The following is a 22,888-nucleotide window of genomic DNA, read 5'->3' on the forward strand; positions in this document are numbered from 1 at the left end:
TCCTGTCAAGTTTGCGGACACCTCTGCATTACAGGGCTGGTGAAAAGCAGTTCTTGAATGGCTTATAATTTTGGCGCCACTTAATGAGACTACATGAAATGTTGCATTTATATTCTTAGCCCGATTCTGAATGGGTTTGCAAAGTTTAGTGGGATTCTGTCAAGAGGGGGCAAAATTAGAGGGGTGGGTCCCAGAATATTGGAAAGGCTTATAAATGTGGTGCAATTTGATGAATCTACACAAACGTTTGCAAAAAGATGTTAGATCTAGATCTAAATGTTTGTGTAAAGTCTGACTCGATTTTGCTAAGTGGGGGGAATAAGTTATAGGACTATTGTATGTGCATGCATTTGACACTTTTGAAAAAATAAAACATGGGTGAATTTCCAGCAAACTTGCTTAAGGAGTATTGGCAAGGACATTAACGCATGGTTTTGCAAATGTGCCTGTGTTTTATTTTTTGACAAGTGTCATAATGTAGGTACAAAAAATAGTGATAGACCTTTGGTGACTAAGGTATAGCCTGTGGCCATGGACAGTGGCCAGATTGTCCGGGTCATGCTATGAGGTCATGACGCAGACAATCTGGCTACTGGCCATGACCGCTAGGGACAAAAAAATGGCGTTAAAGTGGCCATGTCCACCTGCGACCGGCTATGTTGTAAAGTTATTCGAAGGTAGGATAGGTTTGAAAGGGGAAAAAAAGTGTTTGTGGTAATATGTTCATAGGGTTTTGCAGGCTGCCATGGCAAGGGAAGAGGGGCTGTGTACGGAGCCCCGCCTTCTCTTTCCATGTTGAATGTCTTGGAAAAGGCTTTTCCTTCTGTAGGAAGGATAATCCTTCCTTCTTCATCCCGCTATAGGAAGAAAAATCTATGTTTTAGCACCCTGGATTCTTGCTTTGGGAACCAGGAGTGCTAAAGGCCTTTAGCCCGCATTTCAGGGGCTGCAATGGACAATAATAGTCTGGAGCCCTCCTTATTTAATTCATTCATTCATTCATTTATAATGCGCCGGAGACATCAGGCTGTGTGGTTACAGTATTTGTTGAGGTAGATGAGGTGAAGGAAGACAGCTTATTACTTGCTCAGCATTGCAGTCATTAGATTTGGTGTGGCGGTGCATGCAGCTGGTCCCGTAGAAGTACTGTCCAGGTAGTCTGTGACTGAGTACTCAGTGCATTTCAATTTGGTAGCTTTAGCCTTTGGTACACTCCCAACAGTAGAAAAGAACTGGCACACCCATGATTCGATCTTGGTGCTAGAAGTAGGCTCTTCCTCTACCTCATCTTCTTAGTCCTCTTCATTGTCTTTGGAAGTACTGCGCCTTTTTTGTTGTGAAGGCCCTCCAGCTGGTGGTGGTGGTGGTGGCTCTTGGGGAGGAGGGATGGCAATAGCTGATGCCATTTTTAAGATACATTGCAGTTTTGATAACATTCTTCCAAGTATGTACTGTGTATTAGATTGTTAATGGATAAGGAGTATGAAAAAGTGTAGGAAGTGTGCAAGGGAAATTTTGAAGTTGAAAGTTCCTAGATCAGTAGAAAATGCAGTTCTGAACTATCTTCGAAGCACGGATCGATCATGAAGTGCAGACGCCTTTGCGAACAAGTCACCATACAGCGCGCATGCGTAAGGTCAAGTGGCACTAGAAGGTCTGCGATCAAGTCAGACATTCCCGTGTGAGTCTAGAAATTACCCTACCCAAGCATAGATGGTATATTATGTTGGCCAAAAACCAATCGCATCATATGCCCTATATCGCCAATACAGAATCATCAGCATAACCATAGAACGTCCATTTTGTGCCCTAGATCCGCCATTTGCCTTCAACGCTTTGCAAAATATATTTTATTTCGTTCTGCTCCAACACGAAGCAAGGGCACACGTTACATGTTGAGACCGGCCTAGACAGAAATGCCAACCAGTACAGAAATACATAGTTTTCCTCCCTCACGAGTCCTTGAAGGCGAGGAGAGAGACATTTAATCACCAAGCCAGGTGCCAGCCGGTCTCGCTGAAACTGTAGAAATAGGCTGTTAAGGCATGAATTATACTTTCCTAGCGGCCCCTCTTTCGGGGCCCTCTTTAGATCAGGCTGACCCCTAGTTCACGAATAGAAACCAGAAGATAGCATGCTTTGGAATGTGTCTCTCCTATGAATACAGTTTGCTCGCTAAACAAGTGCTTTGTGTTCTCCATAACAAAGAACCATGTCTGCTTACTGCAAATTACAACAGTTGGCAAAACCAAGTAATATAGATTAAGAAAGAAACGAGTCATAATGTGTCATATTTGTCATAATTGTCAATTACTGAACCCTAGCTCAAGAAGATACATTATGGGCAGTTTTGATGTGTCACGAAAAGATTGTACGATTGTCTTTTCGTATATATGATACTGTTGTAGAACTCTCTTGCATCTCACAAGGTCTGGGTGATGCACGTTGCGAGACGTTAGACCGAGTCGGCCGACTGAGACCATTTGCTTTGCAATAAACCCTAGTACTTGGAAATCGATCCTCGTGCCTGTCGTATCACTGGGTGTATGGTGATTGTGTCTTGTTTCCATATGCGAGGGTCCTCAGGGCCATAGCAAAAATGGCACCCGAATACGGACCCTCCCTCATTTGCTTCATCGTGAACGTTTGCATTTGAAGAAGGCGAAAAAACGAATTGAGGATGAGGCCGTCGAAACGGGATCGAAAGGTGTTCAGGCGCCCCTGTGAAAGTGATGAGACTCCTTTGCAGATCTGTACACAACCGGTCCCTGATCGACGAGCAGCAGCCAGAGAGCAAAGAAGGCAAGGAAACTAGGCAGATTGAGCCAGATACGCAGTCACGACAATTCTTGGTTGCATCTGTATACGGACAAATTGCGTCTCGAGAGACAAATTGATTGATCAGGTGAGTCGTGCCCAGATTCTTAACAGCCCGGATATTGGTTAAGAGTTTTTGCTCTTGCAAGATCAAACGCTCAAGGTAAGGTACGAGGAAGATAAACATGCCTGGGAAATTGTCTTCCTGTCTAGTGGGATTTTTCCACTGCGGTAGACAATCTTTGGAAACTGGACAGGCTGCGCCGCCCATAAGGTCGCCAGCGTTTAAGATGTATGTGAAATATGGAACAGGAGCAATAATGTTTAATGAAATTTGGCATAGGCAGACCAGACATGTAGTAGATCTGCAGTGGCCAAAAGACGGTACTTTTGAGATGGCCCGAATAGAGCACTTAGAATCAGTATTGCTGCGCAAGAAAGCAAGCCCCGTGACATTTGACGTCATAAGAGACTGGAGGAAAGAAGCTAACCTCTGTTTAAAAAGTAGGGAGAAACATGCGCGCAGGCATAAATCAAACACGGAGAAAGCGATAGAATTAGAAGAGAAAATGGAATGAGGCTATCAGGAGAGGAGATAGGAGTATCCAATTAGGCATACAAAAGATATATCCACAACAAGAATTGCATGCATCAGATGAACTAATAGATAAGATTTTGAATGAAAAAGACGAGAACGCCCTCAAAGATTGACATAATTGCACCAGTACCCATTGCTCTACCTAAGTTGCCACCCCCATCCCTGTTGTTCAAACTGCACCGTCTCCCCATGCGCACGTGATACAATTTCCCCCACTGCTGACAGAACAGGAACTAGCACCTGCCTTAGAAGACAGTTCCACGGAGGCAGGGCCTGCACAGAGAGGAAGCACTAGAGTAATGCATAGTGCTGCTAGCAGAGCAAGGAGAGAGGAGCTTAAAGAATGGGCAGAAATGTACATTGAAGGAAATGACGAGGGATCCACGCTGAGTGCAATGTGTGACTATCAGAAGCTTGGTGAAAAACAGGTATTGTTAGAATACATGGGGGAATATCTTATGGATAGATGGAGGAAATTAACTGGAATGGTAGGGGAAAGTGCGGCAGAAATAAAAGAGCAAGTAGACAGGCTATTTGAGTTTAAAGATGAACTTGATGAATTGCATGCAGAGATGAAAAGGAGGGAAACAAGACGAGGTGGTACCATATGTTGTGCAGCGTTTTTTTTCCGCCGTCAAAACCTGTTAGTGAAGAAATGAAAATATGTACACGAGAGGCGATTAGATTGATTACGGATGTTAGCATTCCTACAATGGGGGTGCATGATACGTTCAAGCAGTATACGATAGAAATGCAAAGGAAGGTATTGCAGGTAATGGTTGAGTATTTGCAAGACAAATGTGTCGAGAATAATGATTGTTGTCCCTCTGAATTAATGACAATATACAAGAGACCGTTTTCACCTGAAACTGGAAAGACTGCCCTTTCCCTCGATCTAACTATAGTACTTAATAAGAGAGAGAAGGAAGATAGGGCCAGTTTGATATTTCCCATGAGAGAAGTCCCTCCCACTTTTGTGCCAAAAGTAGAAATTCCTGGCGTTGATGGAGCTCCGCGCAGGTAACAGAGGCCATTATACAGCCCAGTACTTGCATGTCCATTTTCGAGACAAGAGGTAAATAATATAAAACAAACAATCCCTGATTTGTGAAAGAATCTGGCAGGATTCTATAAAGAGATTGTAAAAATAGACTATTTCAAATATGACTCAATGAATAATATTGATCTATTTCCTGTACTTCTCCCAGTAGATATATGGAGGCAAATTAGGAATGTAGATGACACTGAGATTTTGAGTAATACATGGGAAAATTTGATAAAAGAAGATACAGACAGAAAAGGCTGGTGAGAAGCCATCACCAGCTCGTCATTACACGCACGAATAGTACAAAAATTCATGATTTTGATACCCGAAAGGAGAATTATCTGGGACAAATTAACTGCATGCGTGCAAGGCAAAGATGAATTGGCTACTGACTATTTTAATAGATTGGAGGAAGTATTTTCAGATTTCAGTGGCCAAGATTTAAGCACTGAACCTGGGAAGAGACTTTTCATTGACAAATATGTGAGAGGGTTGCTACCGAAAATTCAAAATGTAATAATGACATCAGAAAGTGCGTGGCAAGCAAAATCACAGAGGGAAGTATTACACATGGCACAATACTATGAGAATAGAGTAAATACAGAGAAAGAGGTGAGGGATAGGGTGAATCTAAAAACGAGAGTGTTACTACAACAGGTAGCGAATAAGAATAGGGGCGGAGGAAATGCACAAACGAGAGGGAATTTCTCTAATATGCACGGAGGTCAAATTGCACTGAATCAATGTGCATATTGTAAGGAAGAAGGCCATTGGCGACCACAGTGTCCACATTTACAGAATAGGAATGGAAATGCCCCAAGAAGACAGAATAGAGGTCGCCCGGGAACGCAAAGACAAAATAGAAACACTAGAATGCCATAAAATCAGAATAACCAAAGAAATAACAACCCGAGTCAGAACCAAAACCAACAGCAGCAGAATAGTGCAGGAGAAGGAAATGTTTTTGATACTCAGGCTAATTCATACTATTCAGGAGACTTTACATCGGATGATGTATTGTTCAACTAGGACAGCCCAAGACAGGGGTCGGAACCAGTATCTATTCCCGTTGACCAGAAAGGGCCCTACGTAGAGATGAAAGTGAGGAATAGAGAGCACACTTTTCTAGTGGACACAGGTGCGCAGAAATGCTCGATTGACCATCACTTGGTTCCGGAGATACCACTGTCAGGGCAAAAGAATGTTTCAGTAGGGTTTGCAGGCACCCCGGTAATCAGTCCAGTGTCACAGTCAGTACCTATAACACTAGGCCCATTCACCGAGTCTTGCACGTTCCTTTTGACACAAAATTGTGGCGTGCATTTATTGGGTTTAAATTTGTTGAAAAAATTAAGTGCGGTTATTCATTGTTCTCCTGAGGAGTGTATTTGACAATATCACCACAAAATATGCCAGTGTCACAATTTTTGTCTAAACTATTACCAACTGAATTGAGTAAGGTATCGACTTGTATATGGGCGATGAATGACAATGATGTTGGTTGTTTAAAAGTAGAGCCAGTGAAAATTGTTTTGAAGGAGGGAGTTACATTGCCAAGTATCCCACAGTAGAAAATTTCATTGGAGGGTGAAAAAGCATTGAAATGCATCGTTTCTGATTTGATAAAAACGAAGTGTGATCGAAGAGATTACTGGTAGCACGTGTAACAGTCCCATTCTTCCAGTTTATAAGAAAGGGGGTAATGAAATACCATGTTGTTTTATAATTGATTTGCGCGGATTGAATAAAGTAGTTGATCCCCAATTTCCATTGGTCTCAGATGCCACTACCATTCTGACAATTATCCCAGCATCTGCTTCACATTTTAGTGTCGTAGACCTTAAGAATGCATTTTTTTAGCATCCCAGTGCATCCAGATAGCAGATATTTATTTGCTTTCACACTAGGAGGACGTTCTTTCACATTCACACAAATTCCACAAGATTACACTGAAAACTGGATTATTTATAGCAGAGCACTAAAAGAACAGCTAGACATGCTAGAATTGCCAACAGGGTGTGTACTGTTGCCGACACAGAAGAAATTTGCAAAGAGAGTACTGTTAAATTGTTGACACATTTGGCAGCATATGGACATAAAGCTTCATTAAAAGAATGTCAGTATTGTCGAAAGGAAGTGTCCTATTTGGGCTACCTCCTTTCAAAAGAGGTAAGGAGATGGACACCAGAAAGGATAGAAAGCACCTTTTGTATGCCTATTCCAAAGACACAGAAGGAAGTCACAGCCATAATAGGCATGGCTTCATATTGCAGGCAGTGGATTGCCAATTTCGCTTTGAGTGTGAAACCTATGGTGGCATTAACAAACAAGGATGTTGCTTTGCCTTTACCATGGAGTGAGGAATGTAGAATGCATTTGATCTGCTCAAAGTTGTGTTGTGCTCAGCTCCAGTTTTGGGCACACCAAATTATGAAAAGGATTTTAAATTATTTGTGCATGAGAATAATGGCTGTGCGCTGGCAGTTTTGACTCGGGGACAAGGAGGAAGAAATAGACCATGCGATTATTTTTCTTCCACGCTGGATCCTGTTGCATGCGCTTTGCCGTGCTGTTTGCGAGCTGTTGCTGCGGTGTCAGTAAAACAAACCAAGGGAATGGTTTTGGATCACGCCTTAACTTTGATGGTGCCCCACACAGTAGACGTTCTTTTAAATAGAACACAGACGCAACATCTTACATCAGCTAGACTGACGAGATACGAAATTGTCCTCTTTGCACCACATAATCAAATTGAGATGTTGCGCTTTGAATCCTGCAGAGTTAATGCCCCCTTCCAATGAAGGTACGGGTGAAAAGAAATCACCACCCCATGATTGTATAATGGTTACTGAACAAGACACAAAAGGAAGAACTGACCTAACAGACACAACACAGAAAGAACCAGACGGAGAACGGTTTTGTTATGGTTCCCGTTTTAAACTGCCCGATGGCACATCAACTGCTGCATATGCCATCACATCCCTGAAAAGTATTGTAGAGAGCAAAAGGATCCTGTATCATTCAGCACAGGCTGCAGAGATAATATCATTGACAAGAGCATGTGACATTTCTGAAAATTTGAATGTAAACATATATACTGATAGTCAGTACGCATTTGGGGTGGTACACAATTTTGGTCGACTCTGGGCTGAGAGGGGTTTCCTAACATCACATGGAACCAAGATTCAACATGGTGCTTTAAAAGCAAGATTGCCTGCATCAACGTATCCAAAGCGACTAGCAATAATGAAATGCGAGAGCATAAGAAAGTAACATGTAACGTTGGAAAAGGAAACGCATTTGCAGACAAAATTGCGAAACAAACTGCCACTGATCCACATACGAAAATGTTTATAGTACAGGCAGAAGTGCCCTGCATGATAGAAAATGCGATTGCCACAGTCAAAGAGATGCGGGCGGAAGCAACTGCAGATGAAATAAAAGCGTGGGCTGAGGGCTCAGCAGAATTGGACGTAGAGGGTTGCTGGGTAGACAAAGACAGTAGAAAGTGGATGCTGCCCAACTCCTATGTAACCGTGATGGTCATCATGGCCCACAGCCCCACACATACGTGCTAAAAAAAATGATTCAGCATTTGCCCACGGTATGGCGGAACCCACACATTAGAAAAACTGCTGAAAGGCTAGTCAAGAATTGTATGACTTGTTTGCAACATAAAATTGGAAAAGGAACTACTCCAATAGGTAGTTTTGCCCCCCCCCCCATGCCCTTTGAAGTCCTCCATCTTGATTTCATAGAAATGGAAAGATGTCAGAACCTTAATCACATCCTGGTGGTAGGTAGTCTGTGCATTCAGTAAATGGGTGGAAGCATACCCGCTTAAGGACTGCACAGCAATGAGCACAGCAAAAGTGATGCTGAAGGAATACCATTTTGGGGCCAAACAATAAACTCATAGAATATACGGAGATTGTCCAGAATTTTAGAAAAAACGATAAACAGAACGACCAACATATTTTATAATATGACCCTAGAAGAAAAGGCAGTTAGATTAATGACACTTCAAAATAGAATGGCTCTTGATATAATTTTGGCCGTCCGTGGAGGTGTTTGCAAAATCGTGGGGTCAGCGTGCTGCGCATTTGTAAGTGATTCCTCCCCTACGATTTTTGAGGCAATAAAGAAATTGCACATTCTAAGCTGTGACCTTCGTGCCCCGACAGGTGGTTGGGGGCTGAATATAAGTTCATGGTTTTGGGAGTTACTGCGCTCATGGGGATGGAAACTAATTGCAATCATAGTAACAGTACTTGGAATCTTCATGACATGTTTTTGTTGCCTGCCAATTGTTTGCTCTGAGATAGCAGATGAATGTATACACATGGTAACAGAAAAGAGAACTTCCAAATTAGATACGAATACAAACGATGAAACAAACTATGAAAGAGTTCATGTCGATTAATATTGATGACCATTACAGTAGTATGCATAGTTCAGAACTAGATACATGGTCCGAGGAAGATGCGATGTATGGATAATGCTCTTGGTTTATGGCCAAAAGGAGGGTTTGTGAGTCTAGAAATTACCCTACCCATGCATAGATGGTATATTATGTTGGCCGAAAACCAATCGCATCATATGCCCTACATCGCCAATACAGAAGCATCAGCATAACCACACAGCGTCCATTTTGTGCCCTAGATCCGCCATTTGCCTTCCTTGCCTTTCTGTTCAAACGCTTTGCAAAATGTATTTTATTTCGTTCTGCTCCAACACGAAGCAAGGCCACAAGTTACATGTTGAGAGACCGGCCCAGACAGAAATGCCAAGCAGTACAGAAATACATTGTTTTCCTTACTCATGAGTCCTTGAAGGCAAGGAGAGAGGCATTTAATCACCAAGCCAGGTACCAGCCGGTCTCGCTGAAACTATAGAAATAGGCCGTTAAGGCATGAATTATACTTTCCTAGCGGCCCCTCTTTCGGGGCCCTCTTTAGATCAGGCTGACCCCTAGTTCACGAATAGAAACCAGAAGATAGCATGCTTTGGAATGTGTCTGCTTACTACAAATTGCAACAGTTGCCAAACCAAGCAATATAGATTAATAAAGAAACAAGTCATAATGAGTCATATTTGTCATAATTGTCAATTACCGAACCCTAGCTCAAGAAGATACATTATGGGCGGTTTTGATGTGTCACAAAAAGATTGTACGATAGTTTTTTCGTATATATGACACTGTCGTAGAATGCTTGCTCTCTTGCGTCTCACAAGGTCTGGGTGACACACGTTGCGAGACCTTAGACCCAGTTGGCCGACTGAGACTATTTGCTTTGCAATAAACCCTAGAGTACTTTCTATCCTCGTGCATGTCGTATCACTGGGTGTATGGTGATTGTGCCTTGTTTCCATACGCGAGGGTCCTCAGGGCCATAGCACCTGGACGTCTACGGATGCAAAATTATTATTTCAAAAAGTGTATAGTAGTGTTAAAAATGATGCTACAAGGTGGGAAATGGCAGAGTTTTAAGGTGAAACTTTGTAAATTGGACAAAAATATTGCTTATTGGGTCAGTATGATATCACTAAGTTGAGGAAAATAGCATGCACTGGTGCAAACCGATGAAATTCACTGAAAAATAACTTTGTTACAGGGCCGTTATGGTTACAGGTAAAACCGAAAAAACCTCAGAAATTTGCCAGTTACGATAATCTAAGCAACCGTAACTTGCGCCACCACCGTGCACTGCTTAGACTAGCACCCAGGACAAAGATGACGACATCACAAGCGTCATTGATGACATCACATGTGAAATTAATGTTGATTAAAAGTCCCTACTTACAAGGGGTTGTTTTTATTATGTTGGTAACAAGATGTCAGGGGTGATTGTGTAATGTTAAACATGTAATAACTAGCTAATAATTCAAGACTTACTACACACTTGTGCTAGTACAAACAATACATATGAAGACCCATAATACATATAAATCATAGGCACATAGAGGGAAACTAAAGTAAGGAAGAAAGAAACAGCCTCATCAGAAAATGTCAATAGCATTAAAGTTTATCTTCCTGTATACAAATGAATTGTGTGTTCGAGGCCTGCTATTGCCCCATGCACGTGCACCATGAGCTGAGACCAAACCCTAAGGAAAGTACTTTAAGAACATACGACGAGGTTAACGTTTTGATATACAGCACCTTTTGAATTTTAATATTCTGATGGTCAGTGAATAAAACCACCTGGCCTACATTTTTCAGTGAACCAAAATAAGTGAGCCAAATATGTGATGTCATCAATGACATTTGGGATGTCATCTTTGATGTCCTGGGCGTTTGTCTTAGCAGTGCATGTGGTGGCGCAAGTTATGGTTGCTTAGCTGACCATAACTGGCGAATTTCAGAGGTTTTTCTGTTTTACCTGTAACCATAACGTCCCTGTAACAATGTTTTTCCATTGAATTTCATACGTTTTTATAAGTGCAACTTAACCATAACGTACCCATAACTAAGTTTTTTTCATTGAATATATAGCTAGTTATTATATAGATAGCTATTTCCTCCTGCAAAGAACCATGATTTTTAGCCTAACACTTCACCACATGACAAAGGATGGCAAGTGCACAAAAGGTTTGCTTTTCTGGGTGACATGTCCATATGTTATGATCATGTTCTAGGGTAGTACCATTTTAGAATTCTGTTTTAAACACACTCCAAATGTTATAACCAGCCTATGTCCCCTAGCTTCCTGATACTTTAGGAGGTGTGTAAATATTCTGGGACTCTTGGATAGTATAGGATGATCTTAGACATGCACACAAGACATCACATCAATGTGTTGCAGCAAAATCACTCCATGATAATCAATGGGCACGATTGTACTTGGGGTTTACCCATTCTATACATCCTTCACTATTAACAATGGGGGCCTGAGATCACAGACCCTTGAAAGGGAGACGTTATAAAGTGTGGAAAAAAGATTGCATCTCAAAACGTTTTATTTAGAAACAAATGTGCTTCTAGTCACTTCTCCTAGTCGGAGCTTTTCAAATAGTTGAAAAAACAAAACAAAAGTTTGCCATATAAATTACTATTTACAATGTTGGACATCAGTGTTCCCATGAAGTTTAAGAAGGGGCACTGTGACCCTGCCTACACCTTTGGAGATTGTCAAAACTGTTATTGAAAGGGCCAGGTACGACCCCAAGCTAGAGGATGGTGGGCGTAGGCGGGGATAATAGGAGTGATTCCAATACCACTCTCATCGAGTCCCTGCTCGAAGGCAGTAGACACCCAGACAGAGGGGGAAAAAAAACATTTTAATATTCCCAAAATGAGCCCTTGGGAGATCCAAGGCAGTCCCAAGACTGACCTAAAACCAATTGTGTAGGAAAAGATGTATTTCTGTTTAAGGGAAATCATTTCAGAAAACAAGTATAGACCCTTGCCCAGAGGCCAACCCACTGCAAGGGGACACCACAGTACATAAGCCCAGCAGCTCAATTAGGAAAAGAAGAGCAGCTTCTGGAGAAAGAGTCCCCAGAGGTGGTCTTTGCTGGAGAAGGAGCTAGAGTGATGACCCCCAGAGATGGACGGGGCCCCAAGAGGCCAGTTCAACATCAAACTGGAGGAGTATGTGGAGGTTATTTAGATATTGGAGTTCAGGTACCACCCAGAGTTTTAGAGACAGGTTTCGGAGACAAGATTGAAGATATAGAAAAACTTCAGACTAAACTGACAGAATAAAAATGTCCGACAAGTGTATTTCTTTGTTTTAATAATGAACGCAAAGAACATGGATGTTGTAGAGTTCCGGAATTGCGAAGGATTTAAAACTTAAGTAGTGAGATGATTAATTTAAACTATTACAGAATTCCATTAATCAAACAAATAAAGAAAATACAAGTACCACATGTCAGGTTATGATTTGCAAGTTTGGTTCACAGTATAAGCCAAGGGATGTTTTTGAAATTAGAATGCAAATGTGGAAAGCTTGCAAGTCAAAAACAGTGCAACTGATGTCTGCAAGCAGTTGAAATGATGTCACAAATGTCTTCACCTAGGACGACCATGGATAGCACCATGTGAGGGCAAGACCTATTCGTCCTACCCAGGAATCTTAATTACTTTTCTCCTTTTTACATGTCTGTACAGTACCCATTCAGAACAATTACACTTTCTTTCGATTAGGCATTCTGTTCTCTGCTTTACTCGTCCTTTCGTGTCCAATGAGTTACACCAGAATGGCATACAATCCTTAAGAACAGCATCCTGATGCATTCCCTTTCCTGGTCTTGTAATCGGTCAGATCCACTGTCCCAGACGGCCTTTGGCCTTTTTTCTTAATGTAAGGCAAAACTGTGTCAAACATACTTTCAAACAAATAGTCCACATTGTAGCCAGTCTTGGCACTGGTCTCAAAGCACATTGCTTCAGCTGGTGGTACGTCCTTTTCCTCCAGCATCTTGTATTTCACTATTCTTTTGTACAGAGCAACAGCATCGTTCTTGCAAACCTGCCGGCGGACCTTGGTGGAGGAGCAAAAGCCAGCTAACTTTTCAGCCTCAGTCTCCTGACCAGACAGTATTTCATCAGTTAGGTCAACCTTATTTCCGACAATGGCAAAGATGCAGTCCGCACTGGCGGTGTCAGTTAAGGCCAAGAACCGGTCTTCGAGCTCAACAAGGCTTTGTAGATTGCAGACATCATACACCAGAATGACGGCAGCTGCGCCTCTGCAGTACATGGAGCCCAGGCCGTGAAACTGTTCCCGTCCTAACCAAGAGTAAAAACAAAAGCCCAGATTGGTTAGAACGTGATATCATTGCAAGTCAAACAGAATATACATCCAAGCACTGAAAAACAGTTCGACAGAGGACATTTAATATTGGATCGGTCTACCCTGCAAATACACGAAATCTCTTACAGGGAAGTATATTGTAGCAGAAGATAGACTGACAGGTTTATGCCTTTGGGCAAATGACAGACGTTGTCCAAAGAACGATAAGCTACTGGATATAATGAAAAAGAATACATTGGCAAAGACATTTTTCAAAGGTTTCCCGTACATGGATCTAGATAATGAGTGAGAGGAGAAGAACTAACAGATACAGGGTTTGAAATTGAGTGGAACTGGGAGCTATTTAGCTCCTGCTTGTGTCGTAAAAGAGCATGGTTAGCTTGACACCAACAGCTACCAGGAACTACTTTCGTCTCCCCAGGGCAACTGATGCTGAACAAACGCACCTATGTGGATTGAACTCTGTGCGTTTTTGACAATCTATAAATAAGCATTAGGACATATCTCTACGACATTTAAAACATAAGGGGGCATAAATAACACAGTGGCATGTCTGCATCTATTGGTGGAAGATACATTTGGATAACGCCATGTACTAGCTCCTCAATGGGAGCTCCTGGGCACTGGTTAAGGCTGGTTACCCAGGAGCTGCTTTTAGCTCCAGTTTATCGAATCTTAATTTTGATCCCCCTCCCCCCAGATATTTAGGTATATTCCTTGTGATCTCCCCCTGCCAGCTTCTCCCCAACACACATTACACAGCCCAAGCAATCATCTGTTCTTGGTGCATTCTGTATATAGAACCCCTGGTAGTGCCTTCCCTTTTTTTTTTTTCTTTATTGTAAGTTTTGATACACTATACAAATAAACATCATAAGCAGATCTGGTAACGATCTTAAACACATTTCCCCTCCCACCACCCCCCACCTTAACTTCCCCCAACTATCTCCAACCCTTCACCCTCCTGGTACTAATTCTTCCCTTCTTATACCACCTCCTTGTCTCTTCGGGTTAATAAACATTAAAACTTCAACCGGTGGCTTCTGCCAGCGCATATGTGCGCATTTTAGAGTAATTAAGCAGACTTACTAGGCACTGCCCTCGTTCATTCACCACAGGCACTCTAAGCTCCTCTTATGTCAGACATTTGTGGCATCTAATGGCCGGTTAGCATCAGAGTGCAAATATCTATCCATGAATCCACCCCACTCCACTTCCTGGGAAGCTGCCTGTTCATGGAGACCCGCTGTTATTCTTTCCATTATGCATATATTCAAGGCCACATTGGCCTTTTCCCCCTTGCTCGGCAGGTGTGCAGTCTTCCATTTCATAGTTAGACAAGTTTTTGTGGCCAAAAGCAAAGATGCAGCCAATTTCAGCAATCTGTCGTATTCGCCGCCCTCCCCCTCAAAACCAAACAAGACCAACATGTGCGATTTAATACGGGTGATCCCATCTACCTTCTTGATCCAACCCAGGACTTCACCACAAAATACCTGCACCCGTGTGCATCCCAACCACATATAACAGTAATTGGCCCCATCTCAAGGGTTAGGACGAAATGTCCGAATAAAATTTACCATCCTTACAAAAAGAACTAAAACGCATACCACCAATAGTTCGAACTACCAAAAGTTCGAACTTTCTGTGGTATGTGTTTTGGTGGGTCGGTAAATAAAAAAAGCTGGGGGCTACAGGGGTGTACCCCGCAACACCCCACTCACTATCGTATATAGTATAGTGAGCGGGGGTTGAGGGGGGAAACCCCTGCAGCTGCTGCAGCACCAGTTCCCTTTCATTTGCGTGATCGGGAACCGGCGCCGCAGGGACACAGCACATCGTAAAAGGTACGTAGGGTGTGGGTGGGGGTTTGTTGGGGTGTGGGTCGGGTGTGTTGTGGGTGCAAGTTCGTAGGGTTTTTAAATGGATGTTCGCATGGGAAATGTACGAACATTTTGTAGTGCGTACATTTCCTATGCAAACGTTTTCGTCACAGGTTATTCCGCCTCGGAAATTTCACGTAGATCCCTCTCTCCACACTCCTGCCAGCACGTAGGGTCAGCGTTCTGAAACATTTTGGAGAGTCTGACCGGGTCATATTGGCACCTATGTAAGATCTTGATGGCATGCAGCTTATATTAACTGGAGACTGATATCTGCGCCACTTCACTGCATATTCTACCCCAGAGAACAGGATCCATATCAACCCCCACATCTCGCTCCCACCTCCTTCTAACCTTCTCGGTAGACTGAGACCTGGATTCCACGAGAGCTCCATACATTGCAGAGATCAGTCCGTTCATGCCCGTTCCTGTATCTAGGAGTTTTTCAAAAGGTGTAAGGTCTCTGAATCTGTTCCCTCCAATCACCTCCAGTGAATACCCCCTTTAATTGGAGATACCAGAAGACAGTTTCCCTATGCCAAGCACCTCCTTTAGGTCAATTATATTGATTAAGCTACCCTCACTCCAGAGTTGGCTGATCCTTTCCTATCCCGCCTCAAACCATCTCTGGAATCGTTCAGGGTTCGGGATTGCTTCCCTTACTCCCGGGACCCAGATGTGGGCAAGAGGCGAGGGCCATGTCGTTACGCCTTTCATTTCTGCACATCGACTCCAGACATCCCATATGGTCCCCACTATACGGTGGTCCCCAATTTTGCAGGGAAGCTTATTTCTCCATACCCATCGCCACTCCCCCACTGTGGCCGGGTGTAACTGATTATTGTCCAGAGCGACCCATTGGAGATCTCTGTGGGCCCGCAGGTAGGGTATAAGGACCCTAAGCTGGGCAGCTTTATAGAACAGCTTAATTTCTGGGAGGCCTACTCCTCCATTATCCTTAGGAAAGACCAACACATTACTAGATATCCTGGCATTTTTCCCATGCCAAAGGAACCTTGAGAGAGCCTTTTATCTCCTGAAAAAGGGAGTCTGGGACTCTGATGGGGAGCATCTGGAAGACAAAGGATCCTGATGAGAAAGACTATTTTAAGAGCATTGAAGCAGCCAAACCAAAATATTATTAGTTTGCTCCACTTCTCCAAGTCAGTCCCAAGTCTATTCTTCAGGGGGGTAATGTTAGCCTCATATACTTCCGCTATTTATTTATTTGTTTATATAGCGCTAAAGCCCGCAGGCATCAGAGCGCTTCCAAAGAGACAAGACAATAAAGATTAAAGACGGGACAAAGACTTGAACCAGGCCATTATTTCATCATAATAGGATTGTCGTTAATCCAGGAATTATCTGAATAACAGCGTTTTCAATTTCTTCCTGAACTGAGAATAGCTGGATTCAAGTTTCAGTAATATTGGTAGTTCGTTCCATATTTTAGTGCTTTTGTTCGGGAAGGCCTTACCTAGGCCATTTTGCTTTTTCGTTGCAATAGTTTGCAGTAAACCTGTGTTGGAAGATCTAAGGCACCTAGATGGCGCATGCCACTTAAACTGTTTAAGGTAAGCTGGAGCTTTTCCATATAGGCAACGGTGGACCATGGTGAGTGACTTGAAGATGATTCTCTCTTCCATGGCCAACCAGTGAAGAGCTATCCTGTCTCCGGTGATATGTTCTCTCCTTGGTCTGCCTGTAATAGCCCTGATGGCATTATTTTGGATCACCTGGCGTTGTTTCAAACATTTGCTGTTAGCTCCCAGGAGCAAGGAATTTCCATAATCCAGTCTGGATAATATGGTTGCTCTAGCAATGATGGTGCTGTTCTTTTGATAGAGCAGAGGTCTGATTTTTTTTTTTCAGTAGAATTTGATGGTACTGGCACTTTTTCTTTAGGTAGGCTGTATGTCCCTCTGCTCCTAAGGAGGCTTGTAGATAAACTCCTAGAGTCTTCACTTTTTCCGATATTGAGATTTGGGTGTTTTTGATACAAAATGAGGAGTAAAGGGGACTCAGTTTCTTTCTGGCCTGAGTGGACATGAAGATCATGAGCTCGTTCTTAGAGCCGTTAAGACACATCCAGTTGTCCTTCATACAACTCTGGATGGTGTTGTATAAGGTTGAAAGTTTGTCGCTATCCTTTTTGTGATCCCCACTGAGTTCAAAAACCAGTTGGGTACCGTCGGCTAAAATCGTAAAAAATATACCCATTTGGGACAGCATGGTGCAAAGGCAGTGCATGTACAGGTTGAACAGTAGTGGGGAGAAGCTGGCTCCCTGTGGAACTCCACAGTCCACTGGTTTGGTATTTGAGGCCTTATTTCCCCCAGACAATCCTGGATTGCCTATCTTGTAGGAATGAAGCTTTCCACTCAATTGCCCCTGGTGAGCAGTTACCTGAGTTTGAGGGCCTCTCAGAGTTTTGTATGATCTACCAGATCAAATGCTGCCGAAAGGTCCAATAAAATTAACAGGCCTGATTTGCCCTTTTCCAAGATGGACAACATTTCGGTCTGGAGGTCTAAGAGAGCTGACTCGGTACTAAGATTGGACCTGAAGCCGGATTGTTGAGGGTGTAATAGGTTGTTGTCATCTACGTAGCTTTGGAGCTGTTCGTTAGCTACTTTGTCCAGAACTTTCAGCAAGAAATTGCAGTTTGTTATGGGTCTCAGATTAGCTGGATCTTGTTGGTCTAAGTCGGGTTTCTTGGGTAGAGGAGTGACCATGACTGTTTTAATAGTAGTAGGTACCGTTTGGGTCCCTAAATGAGGCATTAACCATTCTTCTGAAGAAAGGGGCAAAAATGTCCGGATCGTCTAGGATGAGTTTGGGTGATATGTTTTCCGAGCATGAGGTACATCTCATGTTAGTGAGTTTTTTCTTCATGTCTTCTAAAGTGATGGACTTAAATTGGAATTTGGGATTTTCTAGCCCATTCCTGATTTCTGTTTGATTGATCTTGATCGGTATGCTTGTGGTCTGACAATTAGGAATGGTCTCTCTGGCTTTAATGATTATATTGTGGAATGCAATTTGAACCTTCTCACAATCTGTTTCTGTGGGCTGGAATGGTGGGGTGAGTGTTGTGAGTTTATCTATGGATTTAAGAATCTGAAAGAGTTTCCCCGTGGAGTTAGCCGCTGTACTAATGAGCTTGTTGTAATAGTTTTTCTTAAGATCAATAAGTTTGGATTTGTAAATGCGGTCGGCATTCTTCCAATGGGTTCTTTTAACCATTTCCTCTCGAGGTTCCGTTTATCTTTCGTAAGATCGATGGCTTCAGCATTAAACCATTTTTGGTGGCTGGTATTAGGTCTAACTTTCTTGTTTTTTAAAGGGGCTTGGAGGTCAAGTCGTTTTTTTCATGCTTTGATTGTACATCAGTATGATGTGTTCGCATGTGTCCTCATCTTTAGTGTCAGTCATGAGTTTATTCATTTCTTCAGAGAGCATATTGCTCATAATTTTTTCAGGTTCCTGTCAAGTACAGATTTAGGTGTATTGTCTGGTTTTTCCTTTTTGTGTTTCGGAGTCAGAGAGGTTTCTATTTTGAAGTGATCTGACCAAGTACATGGATAAGTTCCAAGCATGGTCACATTGGTGCTATTTGTGACAATCCAGTCAAGCTGGTTCCCTGTGTTTGCCGTGGGGCCCTTGTTGATTATAGAGAAATTGTTGTTCTCTAGATCCTCTACAAGGATTATGGCTTGTTGGTCGTTTTGATTACCCCTCCATCTGTTTATATCTCCCAACAGTATGGTCTCCGTGTTGGGTGATTTGAGGTTGTTGAGAATGAGCTATGAGTCGCGGGACGTTGATTCCCAAATATCTTAATATAAAACCCTGCTGAGAACCCATCCTCCCTGGGGGCCTTTCCCAGCGGTAATTTTGCCACTGCATTCCTACTTTCTTCCTCTGTTATGGGGGTCCTACAGGAGAGTATTCTCATCCTCTGATAGTTTCGGAAGTTGAATGTCAGCAAGGTATGCGCCTATATCCCCTTTTCTGGTTTCAATTGATTTGTAGAGTCTCATATGGAAGCAAATGCCTCCTGAAGCCCCTCAGTGGAAGATTCATGCACTCTGTCCCTGCCTTCGATTTCCTTGACCCATTTTTCTGAGCACGGTCATCTCAGTTCGGCCACCAGCAGAGCGTCCTCCTCATCCCCTTTCGCATAAATTTCGGTTACAGAAATTGCAAGTTGCGCATTATATTCCCTTCCTCCAGAAGATGGAGCTCCCGCTTTTTTCCCTAGCCTCCAACACACAAGCATCCCGCCCCTCAAGGGCCTTATGCGTCCGCTTGTCCAGCTGCTTTATCACCTCCCTCAGCCTTTGTTCCTAGCACCTTCCCTAATCAAGATCCCCACCATGTTGCTTTTCCCGCTTCCCAAACAATTCTCTTCTCCACTTTGCTTTTATGATTCGTTTTGAAGTATTCCCCAGTTTCGTTAGCCATCTCTAGCTGAAATACCAGATCCGGCCATAAGGATTCATTATACCTCCATTTAGAGTCCCTTGGGGTCATCCCCCAACCATCACAAATCCACAGTCACCATGTTGTGGTCAGACCAAGAGATCAGCCGAATCTCCGACCTGTGTGCCTCTTCCCACAGGTCCCTCAAAATGTACAAATAATCAATCCTGATAAAGGTACCATGAGGGGGGCGAGAAGAAAGGGGAAATGCCACCATACATCCCGCAACCCATACACATCCAGTGTCTCCTTGATCTCCCCATATCCCAGTCGTGGAACTTTGTGTTGCCTTGTGTGCAACACCTGTGTGTCTAGCTGGACATCTGCCCATATGTTAAAGTCCCCCCCGCCCCTGGTGATTAGTTGTCCAGAACATTCAACCAATATTTTCGAGAGGTTGTTCTTCAAGAATCTCAGCTGACCCTGGTTAGGGGCGTATAACGCATTCATGCCAACATTCTGTGACCAAAAATCTCTAGGAATCTTAAAGTTTCAAAAATAGTCAGACGAGGAGGTAATGATAGGAATAGGGCGTGTCAGCAGCCCATTGTCATTGAATGAGCCCGCCGCCGCGGGTGCATTCAATGACAACGAGGCGCCTGCCACGTCTTCTGCCACCACGCCAGCTCGGGGGAGCCTTTGAAAGACTCCCCGAGCTGGCGTGGTGGGGGGATAATGGCGCCTTTTGTCAGAGGCACTCGCGGCGGAGGGGCGCACTTAGCCCACCGCCGTGGGCGCCTTTTACATCAAAAGCTTGCATGCCGTGCTTTCTCCCGCTACGCCAGCTTGGGGGAGCCCTTGAAAGACTCCCCCGAGCTGGCGTGGTGGGGGGCTAATGGCGCCTTTTGTCAAAGGCACCCGCGGCGGAGGGGCGCATTTAGTCCACCGCCGTGGATGCCTTTTCACCTCAAATTCATGCATGCTGTGCCTTCTCCCGCTACGCCAGCTTGGGGGAGCCCTTGAAAGACTCCCCCGAGCTGGCGTGGTGGGGGGCTAATGGTGCCTTTTGTCAAAGGCACCTGTGGCGGAGGGGCGCATTTAGCCCACCGCCGTGGGTGCCTTTTCACATCAAATTCATGCATGCTGTGCCTTCTCCCACTACGCCAGCTCGGTGGAGCCCTTCAAAGACTCCCCCGAGCTGGCGTGGGCAAAAAAATTAAAAAAATTAATAAAAAAAATAATTAAAAAAAAAAAAAACGGTATTTGTTGCCAATAAAGCGGTAGGACTGCTTAAAACGCGGTATCCTACCACCTAAATCGGTAGGGTTGGCAAGTATGATAACGTGGCAAAAGTGAAGCGCACCTTCTTGATGGTGCCCGAGACCAAAAAAGCACTCCTCTCAACGTCCGCCCAGGCCTTAGCCACCTCCATCTTGAGTGCCTTACTTATTAGGATACCCATTCCAGCTCTCCTCACAGGACCTGAAGCCCAATATTCCTGGGCAACTAGACTGCTTGGTATTCTACGTTCCTCACCCTTACTGAATTTCGTCTCCTCGGGGAAGAGGACCTCCAGGTCGGATCTCCTGAACTCCCTTGCAACCAGGGATCTTTCTGTTGGCAAGTTAAACCCCTTACCATTTAGGGTACCTAGGCTAAACCAGTTCCCACGTGCCCCATCCGCCACTTCAACCATCATGTGACCCCTCTGCTAGAGCCACTGCTTTGCCACCCTGCAGGCCTACACCAACCACCTGAAGCCGTGTTCGTAGAAAAAGGCCAATAAGTAAGTCTGTTACCAAAGTCCCAAGGTTCCCTCTAGCCCCAATTCCCCTCTCTCCAGTCCCCCCACCCCATTTCCCAAATTCCCCAATGGGCACCCGGTTCTCCCCAGTTAGCTTCACCAGGTCAATACCGAACAGCCAGCTGAAACCATTCAATCGGGTCCCCTCAGCCCAAACCATTTACCCTAGAGCTTCTCTTCCCACCCCCACCCCACAAATCCATGTAACACCTCAACCGCACCAACCCAACAGCACCAGCCACTGCTCTATAGAATCAAAAAACCAAAGAGGTGGTTAGATGGTCTGCAGTCCCCAGTCAGGTCCATACATCAAAAGTCCCATCTAGTTGTGGTATTCGCCCCTCCCCCCACCAAATGTTCCCTTGCGGACCTAATCAGCCCTGTCAGTTCAGGAATGGGCCGCCGGTGACGTTTTCAACTTCCTAAACTTCCAGGACCCTGGCATCCATTTTCTGTTCAGACCCTTCATTTGCCATTGTCCATTTCTTGCAGCCTTTTCTGTTGTGCCTTGGGAAGTTCCGGCCTCTCCAGCCTCAGTGACTATGAATATATTCTTCTGTTGTCAATTTATATTTGTATCCATCCAGCTCAAAAGAGACGGAGAACGGGAAACCCCCCGCCCCTCATGTGTACTGGACCCCTTTCTAACTGAGCCACCTTGAGCCACCTTGCGAGGGGCGAGCACAGTCTCCTTTTGAAGAGAGTCAAGGAGGACAAATCCTGGAAAGCCGTTACCTTGGTCATGCCGTACATTATTGGCACTTTCTTCCTTGCTTTCTCCAGGATCTTAAGCTTATTGTAGTCATTGCGAAAGTGGGTGAGAACCGATTTAGGGCTCTCTGCCGAGCAGCCCGCTCCATGGATCTTTTCAATTTTCACTTAATCGATGGTATCGTCATTAAAAATTTATTTTGTGACCTTGTGTAGGGTTCATCTCAGGTCCAGCTCCATTTCTCCCTCCTTGTCCGGGCTCCCAAAGAGTCTAAGGTTATTCCGCCTACTGCGGTTTTCGAGGTTGTCCATTTTCATTATGATTTCCACCTCCCATCCTTTCTATTTAAGACATCCGCACACCCATTTGGGTCTCCAGGGTGTCCAGCAAGGATTGATCATGCTCCACTTCCTCCAGCCCCTCCTCCATTTTATCAATTCTTTGGGTGATTTTATCCACCCTCCTTCCAATGTCCGCCCTCATTCTTCTCAGCTCTTCCATTAGTGCTGCAACGTCTTTCTTGGTTGCTGCAGCCTCATCCCCTCCGGACGCCATACCGTCCCTCGCGGCGTTCTCCCCCTTGGTCTTCCTTGGTGTGTATTCAAAGCTGGCTAACTTCGCTCTCCCATCCATATGCCACCACTGAATGACTTGTGTGCCTTGGTGTATGCGGAGATGTCACCACCCCAAACTGGGGCGACTTCAGCTGTGCCTTGATGACCCACAAGAAGCATCTGTCATCTCACCATTGTGTCTTGTGGGCACCCAGGAGACAGCCACCTGTCAGGATGGATCCTCCATTTTGGGCAGATAGAAAATGGATGTGCCAGGGTACTCCTCAG

At 44.1% G+C, this 22,888-nt stretch overlaps 1 protein-coding gene across 1 annotated transcript in view; it reads right to left on the bottom strand.

Annotated features, from left to right (window-relative positions):
- Positions 1-12,182: 12,182 nt before the first annotated feature.
- RAB20 (RAB20, member RAS oncogene family) overlaps positions 12,183-22,888 on the bottom strand; it is a 176,430-nt gene continuing 165,724 nt past the window's right edge. Inside the window, exon 2 of the mRNA XM_069636745.1 lies at positions 12,183-13,197. Coding sequence (XP_069492846.1) covers positions 12,680-13,197 — 518 coding nt within the window. The 3' untranslated portion in view covers positions 12,183-12,679. The remainder of the gene's footprint in view (positions 13,198-22,888) is intronic.

This window comes from Ambystoma mexicanum, chromosome 7p (genome assembly GCF_040938575.1).
Source record: "Ambystoma mexicanum isolate Mex_15411 chromosome 7p, UKY_AmexF1_1, whole genome shotgun sequence".
NCBI lineage: Eukaryota > Metazoa > Chordata > Amphibia > Caudata > Ambystomatidae > Ambystoma > Ambystoma mexicanum.